The sequence below is a fragment of the Piliocolobus tephrosceles genome, chromosome 12, assembly GCF_002776525.5.
Source record: "Piliocolobus tephrosceles isolate RC106 chromosome 12, ASM277652v3, whole genome shotgun sequence".
Taxonomy (NCBI): Eukaryota; Metazoa; Chordata; class Mammalia; order Primates; family Cercopithecidae; genus Piliocolobus; species Piliocolobus tephrosceles.
Genome location: NC_045445.1, coordinates 116970922 through 116984974, shown reverse-complemented (window position 1 = coordinate 116984974; position 14053 = coordinate 116970922). Strand labels below are relative to the sequence as shown.

General features: G+C 37.8%; 1 protein-coding gene across 1 annotated transcript in view; it reads right to left on the bottom strand.

Moving 5' to 3' along the window:
* Window positions 1-6500: 6500 nt before the first annotated feature.
* Window positions 6501-14053, bottom strand: part of DMD (dystrophin) — a 2292995-nt gene continuing 2285442 nt past the window's right edge. Inside the window, 2 exon segments of the mRNA XM_026451980.1 lie at window positions 6501-9178; window positions 13848-13879. Coding sequence (XP_026307765.1) covers window positions 9167-9178; window positions 13848-13879 — 44 coding nt within the window. The 3' untranslated portion in view covers window positions 6501-9166.

The following is a 14053-nucleotide window of genomic DNA, read 5'->3' as shown; positions in this document are numbered from 1 at the left end:
GAGACAGATGATACACAAAATATACAAGTAAAGAATCATCGTATGCCAGCTGGTAATAAATGTAGTGTAGAATAATAGAGCTGGGACAGGGAAAGGTAGTGTTGGGAGCTGCAGTTCTAAATACTGGCTAGGAGAGATCTGACCGAGGTGTTCTGAGTAAAGACTTCAAAGAAATGAGGAAGCCAATGAAACAGGCAGCTAGGGTAGAGCATGCTGAGTGGAGAAAACAGCAAACATGAAGGCTTTGAGGTCAGAACTGGCTGGTGTGTTTGAGAAACAATAAAGCATCAGGTACATGGATGGAGTAGAGTGAAGGAGAGGAAGGGTAGCAAGGAGGAAGACAGAGTGTTATGGGTCAGATCGTATAGGAACCCCTCAAACTCTAGAAGAACTTTGGCTTTTATTTTCGGATTCGAAGCCATTAGTTGATTTTAAGCCAACAAGTGACAAGACCTTATTATGCCTTCATAGGATCACCCTGGCTGCTGTGTTGAGGATAGACTGAAGGAAGAAAGGGTAGAAGTTGGGAGGCCAGCTAAATGCTATTGTAATGATTTGGCAGCACAGTGATTATGATATCTCGGACCAGTGCAGTGAAAGTAGAGATGAGGACAAGTGGCCAGGTTCTCATCTGTTTTAAAGGGAGGGCCAAATTGAATTTGCTGATGTGATGGTTGTGGGTGCGAAAGAAAAGGAGTCAAGAGTATTTAAAGTTTTTGACCTGAGCAACTGGAAGGATAGGCTTGCCATGAATGGCTTGGGGAGAGAACATTTTAGATAGTGATGGGAGGTGGTGGCATTGGGTTGATCAGGAACTTGCTCTTAGATATGACAAGTTAGAGAAGACTATTAGACCTTTAAGTGGAGTTGTTGAGGAAGCTGCTGGATCTCCAAGTCGGGAGTTCATGGGTGAAGTTCTGGTTAGAGATACAAATCGTGGAGTCATCATGATGTAGAAGGTATCTATAGCCCTGAGACCGAATGAGACTACCAAGGTGGCAAGTGTAAACATAAATGAAAAGAGGTCCAAGAACTTAGCCTTAGGGAATACCAATGTTAAGAGGTCGGGGAATAGACTGTAAAAAATGTAAGCACATATGCATGAACAGTACACATAAGCATTTTGGTGGTAGCAACCATGAGTGAGTAAGCTTTGGAGAAGCAGGCTGTTTCGACTTAGGATGGAGGAAGGAAAGGATGCTGATGTGTGGAACGTGACTGTTGCCATGAAACCTTGAAGAATAAGAATGCAGCAGTGAGCTGGGCATGGCTCAGCTACTCAGGAGGCTGAGGCAGGAGGATGGGAGGCTCCTTTGAACCCAGGAGTTTGAGTTCAGCCTGGGCAACATAGTGAGACTTCGTCTCTAAATTTTTTTTTTTTTTTTTAAGCAGACCAACTTTTAGCAACAATGTATTGTATATTTAAAAGTAGCTAAGTGAGAAATTAAAATGTTCCCAGCACATATCAATGATTACCTTAAGGTTATGGACACACCAAATACCCTGACTTGATCATAACACATTCTATGCATATAACAAAATCTCACATGTAGCCCCATAAAGATGTAAAATATTTGTATATCATCTTTTTTGTTTTATTTTAAAAACAATGCAGCAGTGAGTGAAGAAGGCTAGGCTCGCAGTTCCAAGCAGTTGGAAGGGGCAGTCTGGCTGTAGTAAGCAGCAGGATGGAGAGAGAGGTAGAATGGCTTAGGTTCCTTTTTTGTTTCACAACTCTTTCTCAGTGAAACAAACAGCAATGTTTTAGACTGGATTCCCTCAAAGCAGTCTTTGAGATGGAGTATTCTCTGCAGAAGGTTTACTGGGGGCGGGGTGCTTATAACAGAGATACCTGAGGAAAGTGAGAAGGCAGGAAGGGCAGAGGAGAAGCTGAACTATGAAGTGATTACAACTAAGGCCTTGGTGGATTCCAGGCGGTGCTCCAGAGCTGGGATGGCCCTTCAGAATTGTCCCAAATTGAGGCAAGGGGACTGGGTTTTTGTTTTTCTACATCAGCCAGTATTGGCCCAGGTGATTTCCCTGTGACAGGTGGTGTTACCTTGGGCAAGACAGTTCTCTGTCCTGACAGTTCGGTGTCCTGAGAGGGACACAGCTGTGAGCCATCAGCAGCTCATATTCCCAGAAGCAAGGGTATGGATGCACTGTCTCTGAAGACAAGAGGGGATGTGGCTGGGGTATATCTACAAGCTCAAAACACCAAGAGTTAAATGAATGCAAATGAATGGGGATAGCTTCTTTCTCTACTGTCGAAAAATACTTCTTTATTTGCTGGCTTTTATATGATGGCCAATGTTTTCAGCTAGGGTAGTATCATTAAATTACTTTAGAGAAGTGACTGGAGGGCTGGACAAAATAGGAAAGGTATGCGAGAACTAATGCCATTAAAATATCTCTAAGAGCTGGAGCTTGCCAGTTGGGGAGAGTATGAAAAGAACACAGCCTGTATTCAGGCAGTAAAGAGAATCAGCAATTTTCTACTGCTTCCCTAGGAGGCATTTGGAAATGTATTGAGGCAGGTTTGTCATCACAGTGACTGGGAGAACTACAAAGTGAGGGACAGTTGTGCATAATGAAGAATTGTCCCAACCCAAATACCAACAACACTTCTATTGAGAAACAGTGTGTTTGAAAGATGTTAGGTACCTACTAACCAGGGCATTGAGAGTGAAAGGGTGCTATTAATAATGATGCCAAGGCAGCAGACGTAGCCATGAATGAAGTAGGCAAACTAGGACTTAGGGGAGTCCTGGTATAGGGGCTTGCAGCTACCCACAGAGGTATAAAGGGGGAAATCGAACCCAGGAAAACAGTGTGTGAAATCAATCATATCTGGAAAGTACAGGCTTGGAGTCCCCCAATTGTCTTATTGACTTTAAAAAGGGATTGAGTGATTATCCTTCTGTGGCATCAAAAGAGTTACTCAGTCCAGTCACAAATTTTTGGCTGATAAAAATTGTCAACATGCCCAGGATGCTTAATTTTAGTATGGATAGGAATTGTTGAGCCAGTAACCTCAACTCTTGTTATGATGATAAAAGTATTCTCTTAGTGCAGAGTTTCCCAAATGTTTTCACATTGTGGCACACAGATAAATTTATTATCAATTGAAGGGCATCCTTGAATAACCGCAGGAGGCTGAAGCCTACAGACCTCATGTGGCCACCCTCAAAACTATGAGATTCAAAGACTTTAGCACTCCTGGGTCACATTTTAATACACACCTTATCGAATAAGTCTTGAAAGCCTAGGAAGTTTTAAAATGAAACAAAGAGATGGTGGAGTAAACCTAACTGTTGGTTTTAATACTTTTATGTTGAATTTAGGCATAATCTGTGTTTGTTTAAAGTGCTTAAGATGTTTGTGGCAATTTGACATATTAGCAAATTGGAGAGAGAAGTCTTAGGTTCCAATGTAAAATGTGTACTTTTACACATGTGATTTCAAAATGAATTTAAAAAGTTGGACTTAACTCATACAGTATATGCTATTGGAATGTTTCAGAGGAATTGAGATTCACTATATTTATATGTTTAATTTGTCTCGATATATGTGAGTTAGGTATGGTGGAGGTGCTGTTGGTTGGCGTTGGTCTTCCCTGTGAGATACTAGATAGGCTTGAAAATAAAGCACGTTAAGTGTATAGATGCAGCTTAGAACAAAAAAATTCAGACTACTCAACATGGCTAAGTCTGCTCACTAAAAGTGTTCTTACTTCATACAAATTGTCTACATTTATATATCTAAAAATAAAATTTCTAAGTTGAACCTAAAGATGTATGAAAAATTAGGTTTTAAAATGTATACCAAGTGGAGAAAGCTGGCAGACACCACCTTTACCAAATGATCAGTGTTAACAGCACCAAGAATGGGAATGTGCCTCCTGCTGTCACATGCTGAGGACACATCATTGTTTGTGTAGTATTCCTGACAAAAATGCATACCCTGAATCTAAACCATGAGAATACATCAGACAAACCTAAATTGATGCACATCCTACAAAGTAACTGTCTTGTACTGTTAAAAATGTCAAGGTCTTTGAAGACAGAGAAAGGCAGAGACACTGTTCCGGATCAAAGGTGATTAAAGAGATATGACAACTAAATGTCACGAAATCATGAATTAGATGCCAGACTAGGGAAAGATATATAATGATAAAAGACATCATTGGCACAATTGACAATATTTGGTTGAATATGGACTGTAGAGTAGATGATAGCTATATATAATTTTTTTATTTTGATAATTGTACTATGGTTATGCAAGAGAATGTAGATATTAGGAAATGTACATGATGTATTTAAATGTAAGGAGGCATGATGTCTACAACTTTATTCTTAAAATGGCTCAGAAAAAACTATCATCTATTCATTGAGAGAACAGTAAAGTAAATGAAGCAAAATGTAAACAATTCATTAACCTGGGTAAAGGGTATATGTGGGTTCTTTCTTTGTACTGTTCTTGCAATTTTTCTTTTGTTTCAGTTTTTCTTGTTTGAATTATTTCAAAATAAACATATGGAAGAGCTAAAATCCTGAATGTATATAAAATACACACATGTACATACATATGTATGTACATATAACATTTAAACCTCAAGTTACTGTAGATAACCTTTTCTGTACGCAAAAGCTACTCTCAGACATCCCTAAACTTTACACATTCACACAATATTGTTTATTGTGGAATGCTGGGCATGCTGCCACTCTTGTGTTGTCAGTTAAGTCCATGAGATCACAGTACACTGACGTGCAAGGGGCATTGAAGAGCATGTTTATAGTTCCTACTCCAATGGCTTTGCTACTGTGGGAAAGAATTTGATTCGTGTCCTTCCTACACTTAATTTGAAGGCAAAGTCTTTGCAAGTGTGCCAGTGCCTGCCTTTGTATTCATTCCACCATTAGAGCATTACAAATTAAGGGAAATCCCATTGCAGCTCTACAGAACACATCCATTAGTCTTGGTGCTTTCTCCCAAACGCACATTTTGCTTGCCGGTGCATAATCTGTGCCAGCTTGATCCATTTTAATTTTTAACTGAATTAATTCTGTCTCTTCTAGTGTGTGCCAAGTATGGAATGGAAAACCAAATGCCTTCCTCAGAATCATCCACACACGGTGGTCTTAGACGTGGTGAAGTGTTGCAGATTCCTTGGTGACATCCTTAAGTGTCACCAGAACAGCCAGTCTGGGTGTTTCAAACAAAGGTAGGTTGGGGTAATGGTGGGAAGGATAAATGACTTGTTTATTTAAATAGGATCAAAATTGTCAAGGGCAGTGTTTTGATGTGGTAGTCACTTGGGTGAGCATCATCACCCTACTCTCAAAAAATTGAGCAAGTGATTCACAGCAGAGATGCCACATCTACTAACATCATTTCTAATGAGATGGATCATCTCCTGTTATTTCCAAAATCACTAGGCTAGGCTGCACCTAGTGGACTTATGTTATTCCTTTGGCTCACCAGTATCTGCACACTGTTGTGGGAACCCCTCCCAACCATGAACCTTGGGAATAGGTAAAGATAGCCTCTCCCTAAGAAGTGCTGACATTGCTACCCACTTTCTCAGCCTCCTTTGCAGCTACGGCAAGAAACAGAGCAGGGCAGGGGCAAAGGAGAGGTTCTCCCGTGGTGGTGGTTGACTATGGTAAGGGAGTCTTCCCTGGAACCAGTTCTGAGACATCGTTTTAGGTGTCTCTTACTACTCATGCATCCTCTTAAGTAAGTCTGGTGACATTAACAAGAATAGAAGTGATATGAAATTCTCTTGAGAAGCAAAGTATGAATTGCAAACTGACTTAATATACTTGTCATTATTAAAACAAAAAACAAACAAACAAACACAACAAACACTATGACTATCACTGCTCAAAATGTATCTTGATATCTCCCAATCTACAAATGCTTACTCCCTTTGACCCAGCCATCTCACTTCTAGGAAGTTCACTTCTAGGAAGTATCCCACAGATATGTTTGTGCACAAATGAAATGATGTAATGAGAAATGTGCAATATTGTTTGTTATAGCAAAAGACTGAAAACAGACTACATATCCCACCAAAGGGAATTGCTTAAATAAAATAGCCTGTGAACACATAATGAAATATTATACAGCTATAAAAAAGAATGAGAAAGTATTTTGTGTATTTAAATGAAAGAAAGATTTCTTGAGTCCATATTTAAATTTAAACAAGTAAGGCACATAACTGGGTACAGAGAATGCTATATCCTGTGAAATAATAGAAAAAAAAAAAAGGAAGATATATTTTAATTGCTTATATAATAATAAAGACACTTTGGAAGACTAAATAAGAAATTAATAATGTCTACTCAGGGCAATGAGGATGATATAGGGGAAAGGGTAGTTGGGAGTCTTTTCACTGTCTTTCTAGATTATAGTTGTTTACTCATATGCATGTATTACCTATTTAAAAAGTAAATAACTAAATTAAAATAAAAACAAAGTACTGCAGTCCAGTCAACACTTTTTTGTAACATAACTGCGTGCTTTATTGAGATACACAGTAAAGCAGTACTATAATACAATAGTAAGGCATATATTTGGTGAAGTCTGATATGTTGTGAAAATGCAGTAGAACTGAAGTTTAAAAAAATAATTAGTAAATGTTACAGTGTTGGTGTTAAAACACAATATATTATGATACTCACTCAAGTAAGAACTAACTCAGTACCTGAAAACAATGACAAAACATGCCATGTGATGTTTATGCTTCAGTTACATTGATTATGATTTACAGTTTAATACTTGGTGGTTATAAAGAACACAACACGAAATAATGTCCAAATTATGCTTAAAATGCAGCAATAAAGCTCTCAATTTTTATTCAAATATTATGACAGACTCACTCCAGAACTAATGTCTAAAAGAAAAAACAAAAAGATTAAAACAAAATTATGCACTCTATTTATTTACCTCTGATTTTAGAATGAAACTTAAACTTCTTAGTAGGATGTAAAGTAACCCCTTGTTTTAAATCTTTTAGTTTGTTTTAAAAGTCCTTGGGTAAAGAAAGAAAAGGTCCAGCGTCACATAAAGGAAAGAAAATGCAAGACAAAAACCAAATCTTCATGTAATATGTTACCTTGGAGCTTTGGGTTTTCTTTTGAAAATTATAAAGGAAAAAGAAAGAAAAATCACGCAGTAGACAAGTGGTGAAGCTGTGAACTCAGGTGTGCACGATTATCAGGAACACCCCAAAACCAAAGTGAGGTAGAAATAGCATGAGAAGCTGTGTTTGATGTTAATTAATTATTATTAACAAAATAATGGACAAAACCCACTCTCCAAAAGCTAATTACACTTGATGTCAGAGGTAACAGATTTGCAAAATCATAGGTCACACGGTGATGTCTATTGAATGAATGATTTAAAAATCAAAGAGGAATAAAATGGCATGAAAGAGTAAAGCTTTTTCCTACCAGTCCTTAGCTTTTCCTCTTGAGCTTTTCTCCAATTTTTGAGCAGTGTTTGTTTGTTTGTTTGTTTATATATTTTTTAACCTGTCTAATCCCCCAAGAAGGGTTTGGAGTAGCTTTTACTTTTGTAACATTTGAATCCATTTGCCTTCTTACTTACAGACCTGTGTGGAATTACTCGCAGAGAAATGCAAAGGAGGGAGAAACACAGTTCATGGGCTTCTGGGTTGATACTTGTCAGTATCACAAATGTGATGGGGCTACTGTCTTACACCTTTTCCCAAAGTTTATTTTAAATTGTCTTGTGGCATTTAAAAACTCATCCGGCATGGGAAAAGAGAGCTAAAAAAACAGCAACAAAAACAAAACCACCCACTTCCTTTTGACTGTAAGAAGAGGGCATGATAATTTAGTTGTAATTAATTACAGAGAACTTTATGTGTTATGAACAATCATCCAGTCCTTCAGTTAAAGAGTGGCCTACACCGTCACAGGGATGGGCTGGAAATCCATAGCCCTCCAGCCCTGTCATCATCCCGCTACTGCTTGGGAGTGAAAAATACCTTTGGATGCTCAGAAGGTCAGAATACCTTCTGATTGATTGATTTCCACTGAAGCATCATTAAATCTAAATCGTGGCACTGCCAGCAGCAGGAAGCTGAATGAATATATCAATCAATCAATCAGTCACTCAACCAACCAACCGATTGCTCTGATATAATAAGTCCTGTGTATTCATTCACGTTCCCTTTAAAAAAATTCAATACTCTACTCTAGTTGTCAGTGGAAAGTTTAAAATGAGGAACATCTGGAGCTGTAGACAATGTTTGTTTGACAATGTTTTAGTGTGGTAGTTTCCTTCTGGCTTCCGGCTCCAGGGAAAAATCCATTCTAGACCAAGCAGGTAAGCCTGGGTGACTAGAAGTAATTTCTTTCTTTTTTTCTATTAATTAGGAAGTGACACGAACATTTAAAAAATGGAAAAAGTCTATAGAAATTAATTCATATCTATCTATATAACTATAGTATTTATATACTTATAGACATATAGATATATAAAATAAAAACTCACAGCCCGCCCCACTCAGTTGACAGTTCTCAAATGAGCAGTGTGAAGTAGTCATTTGGTGGTGTTAGAGGAAGTCCTATCTATCTTTAATATGCAAACAAAGAAAAAGCCATGAATTTCATATGGATATCACACCAAAAGATGCAAAACAATGCGCTGCCTCAAAGTTGTGTGTATGTGTGTGTGTGTGTGTTTTTAGGGGTTTTTATAAACAACTTTTTTTTATAAAGCACACTTTAGTTTACAATCTTTCTTTATAACTGTTATAAATTTTTAAACAACCCAAAATGCGTTCCATATAAAGAAATGGCAAGTTATTTAGCTATCAAGATTTTACATGTAGTTTTCTTATAACTTTTTTGTACAATTGCATAGACGTGTAAAACCTGCCATTGTTAACAAAACAATAACAGACTTAGAAACTACTGAAATCTACAGTATAGTACCACTACCCTTCACAAAAATATAGATTTATTTCTTGTAAACTCTTACTGTCTAATCCTCTTTGTTGTATGAATATTATAAAAACCATGCGGGAATCAGGAGTTGTAAAACATTTATTCTGCTCCTTCTTCATCTGTCATGACTGATACTAAGGACTCCATCGCTCTGCCCAAATCATCTGCCATGTGGAAAAGACTTCCTACATTGTGTCCTGGAAAACAAAGACAGACAGACAGACTTTACAACAGGTCCAGATAGCATCACTCTGTTTCTTTGCCATTTGGGAAATCATTCCCCATTTCTGGGTGAAGACAACACAGAAGCTGCATCGAGGGTATACACAACAAGGTCTGATTTTCACCAGTTTCCAGGAAGAAGCAAAGCCTTGTTAATGAAGCCATTACACGTTGTTTGTTTGTTAGTATCAGCTTAATGTTGGAGCAGGCTACTGGTATTTAAATGGAAAAATGTCAAGCTACACTCCTCATGTTCCCAATGTAAATATATATCAAAAGAATTCCACAGATAAGCACAAGATTTCTATCAATCAGAACAGGAATATTCCGTGATGGGATACATCTTTTCCACCTTGACTATGAGTGATTACTTCCTTACTCTCTACTTGTACTAATGTTTTTTACTATCTATCAAACCACCATCACTGCCTCTGTCACCCTCACAACTACCACACCATTACTTCCAATATTACCCCCATCACACGAATTTTCATTTCAAAGCAAAGCCGTTTCAGGCTGTTGGCTTGCTTCTGAGGCTATGGTGGAGGTGGCCATTTGCTCTCTGCTTTTACTTGGGTTGAAAAATAATAAACTCTTGAATTGACCTTTTGGTGCACTATGCACTATTAACATTTGAATTAGGACACCTCAGAATAAAAATTACTTCCCATTCCAAATTACTCTAGAGCCTAATTATAAGGTGACCAACATATATTGTATGCGTTTGGGTATTCTGTGAATCCGTCTTAGATCGCCTCCTAAATGAGGGTTAACTAACTATCAATCACGATAGCCTTTTAAATAATAATGCAGCATGACCTAGCACGAATCTCCCAGCATGGAGAATCTCCCAGCATGGAAAAAAAGAACAGCATAATGTCCCTGGGTACTTTGTAGCAAAATTCAGATTTACAGTAAGATAATCTGAGACATACTTTATGGCTTGCCTTTTCATCTATGTCCCATAGTTTTATATTGCTAATTAATTTTAATTATTGCACATTGGTAAATCCTTCCACTATTCATGTATTGTCTTTGGAACTGAAATGCTTTACTAGGCTATTACTACCTTGCCATGTATCAACTTTACAGATCCCCATAATAATTGTTAAAATCCCAATATAAATTAAAGATAGACTAGGGAGAGTATTGTTTTAATATTTCAAGACACATATCTATCTTCTCTACAAAATATGGGAAGATCTGAAGAGGATTACATGGGCAGGCACTTACTTACACAGTGATGGCACCAGATCAGTTGAAGACTTGTTTAACATGTTATTCAGGCATTTCTATTAAGGTGACCAAGTTTGTATATCTTCTTGTGCTTTATTAGTGCAAAGAATTTCATGGAGAATTGTATTTTAGAAAATCGCTTTGGATTTTGGTTGAGACTGCAAGTATAAACATTTTTAACAAAGCATATGCACTATTCATAAAGTGGACCAATAGTTTGGCAGCCCTCAGTGAAGAATTGAAATCATTTTTGGCTTTCTGTGCCATAAAAACCACAGGAAGATGACACAGTGGGGCCTATGCTGCTCCTTAGAGCTCAAGAGTACAAATATGTAACTGCTGCTACCAAGCTGGAGGGCTTCCCCTGTATCTATTTTTGACTGTCCAGCAACCCTGGGAAATCTGCATAATTATTCATGCATAAACTGAAAATAGATGGACTAACTGCGAATTTTTAATTACTAGCAATCTTTACAGTTATTAACAAAATCAGTCAAAACAAAGCCCAAGACCTTTACAGCCTGATGCCTGAATGTAATTCGAAGTATTTCTCATGACCCACAGTAGCTAGAAAACATATTACAAAACATCAACAAAAAAGGGGGAAACCTCTTTTTTTTCCTGTCAGCTTATCGATAATCAAAAACTGTCTTTTTAGGCTGTGTGCTAGGGGATGTAGATGGCAGTTCAAAATATAATAAAACAAGTAAATGCATTTATAGATTATATAGTCAAGCGAGCGGTGCTTCTCTTCCTTGAAATGGTGTTCAGTTACTACCTGGAAGGAAAATTCTTGAGTCTCTCAAGAAGCGTAAGTTCTAGGGGTATCTGCTATTTAAAAATCTGCCAGGGAAAACAAGGTTCATTATTCTTAATGAGCCATGCACACTCCCACAGAAAGTTGGGTGGCCTTTAACTGGTTTAAACTGCTGCATTTTCACAAATGACCTTGTGGCCATCTTTGTGCTTTAAAAATAACTTTTAGAGTCACCTCATCATCTATATTATGCCTTTGGTTACTTCACTAAATACCTGCTTTACCAGAATAATAATTCTAATTTTTTTCCATGGAGTTTTTCATTAGATCCAGAAAAAAGAAGTCAATCTCTTTTACAAACTACTGCCCCAAAGAATCATACTTTAATCCATTGGAGGCGTAAGACTGCACTGTGACATGAATATAGAAAGTAGATTTGTATCCTAGTTCTATTACCCATGTGTGTAAGGCAGAGCATTCGGGAGGTCATAAATTTTACCTGACAGATTTTTCTAAAGTCCAAATTACAATCTCATACTATGAAGTATGAGAGGTATTGAAAAGCAGCCAGGATTCAGGCCTTTGCAATCACCTTCATGCACAAGGTGACAGAAAACTATGTCTATATAATTAATTTAATCCATTCTTAAGCAAGGATTATTGAACACAAAGGCACTATGCCTTGAACATTAGCAGTTGTATGTTTTTCCAAGTTGGCACTAACTGCAACACATTTAGTCTCACACGCCACCAGTGCCTGAGGGAATTGTTTTCCACAGTGATTGGAATTGAGACTTTCTGGCAAAGATCCAAGACCTCAATAGCAATCTGGTGCTCTGATTTTTAAAAACACAATTCCCAAATAAACTGTTAGCATTCAGTTGGCCAACGCAAAGCCACAATACTACAGTGAAATTTGCTTATCTTTTCTTCTCTATAATTTAATCTCTGAAAAAAATCTGGTCTACTGTACATTTGGGATATTTTCATAGCATTAAAAAAGGTCATTATTGTTTTGATTCTTTGGCTTCTGGAAACTTGTCTGAACACCATACACCTCAGGTAGTCAAGTCTGCAAATGCCTGTATCACTTCAATTACACATGCTAGCCCTTTCTAAAATTCATTTGTGAATGAAACATGTTTAAAGTGATCAAAATTATAGTGCATTTTTCTACAAAAAGTTAAAATGAATAAATTTTAAGGGGCACTTACCATAAGAATGAACCCAAGAAGTCTCACATACGAAGTACATGAACCAGGCAAACCATCAGGAGCATTCAATGCTTCACCAAGTCAGGTTTCCTCAACGTCTCCTCCCAGCCTACCATTCCCTCCCTGGCCCCACTGCCCAAAGCCTTGGAAGGAGGCACTAGCACAGACACACTGAAGGATCATTAAATTGATTAGACTTGTACGGCACGATGTTGGCAGAGTTTTCATTATGACTCCTGTGTTTAAATGAATTAGTGGTCACTCTAGTCCATCCTATTGCTAAGGAGTCCAGAATCTTCTCATATAAGGACTCTCCACCCATCCAGCCTGTCTCCCAGAACACTGCCATCCCATGGGAGAGCTTTCCTTCTCTCCTCCTGCAGATTAAATTCTTAGTAAAGACAACCTTGTTTTTACTTGGGCTGTCAGTTAACATTTTTTGTCACCCAACAGTCACTTAATTAGGTAATTTGATATTCAGACAATATTTCTGGTGGAATAGGAGTAAGAAGCATCTTTCACTGTAAAACCTCAAACCACATTCAGTGGTAAGACTGCAGCCCATCCCTTTCAACCCATAAATAGGCATTTAAAAAAACTCTTAAGACTCCAATATTTAATTTTTTAATCGAACTGGTTATTGTTCTGTATGGCTTCAAATACCAAATAAAAAAGATCATCTTCTGAAGGGTACGTTGAGATGATGTAAGCCTTTCATATGAGAGTTAAGAGCGTGGGTCTGGAGGCAGACTGCCTGGATCCAAATCCTGGTGGCTCTGTCACCTGGGACACACTGCTTACTCTCTCATTGACTCAGTCTCCTTATCTGTAAAATGGGGTTAATAAGAGTACCTACCTCACAGGTTTGTCATGAAGATGACATGATGAAAAAGATGGCAAGTGCTGAGAACAATGCTTGGCACACAGTAAGTGCTCAAAAAATGTTCGCTAAAATGGGAAAGAAAGAGCGTAGGAACCAAGAAAAAAGGAAACAAAAGCAAAATGAAGTCATCCCAGAAGAATAAAAACTAAGGGCGCTGGCAGAAAATGCTAAGGTCCTGGAAGTGGAAGAAAGCTTTATGACTCATCAGTTATATTCAAGGCTAAATTTATTTTGAAGATTTTGTTTGTGTTGCAAATGGCAACAGATGATGAACTGCAGGATTCCAACCTAGGGACTACAAAGGATTGCCATTTTAAAGAGATTCTTGCTCGCCCAACCCCAGTCTTGTCGTCATGGTGGTGACAACGGCAATGAACATTTGAGGAATGTTCCTCATGAGCTGCAAGTGGAGAGGTGACTACCATCCTTACATGATGACACAATGTGTAATACACACATGCGCGTGCACACACACAATTCTTACACAAACGCCAAACATAAAAAGCAGGATGAGACAGACAGAAGCCATGGCCGTGAGCCTGAATCTCACTAACCTCTCTCATTGGCTTTCCAGGGGTATTTCTTCCTTTAATAATAGAGAGAGGAAGAGGCAGAGATATCAGAAAGGGAAAAAAACATGCATATATATACAATTTAATATCAATTTGCTTCTTTTACCAAACAAATGTTGAGATGACCATTTATTCTCTGCTGGAAAAAAAACCAAAAAAAAAAAAAAAAAAAAAAAAAAAAAAAAAAA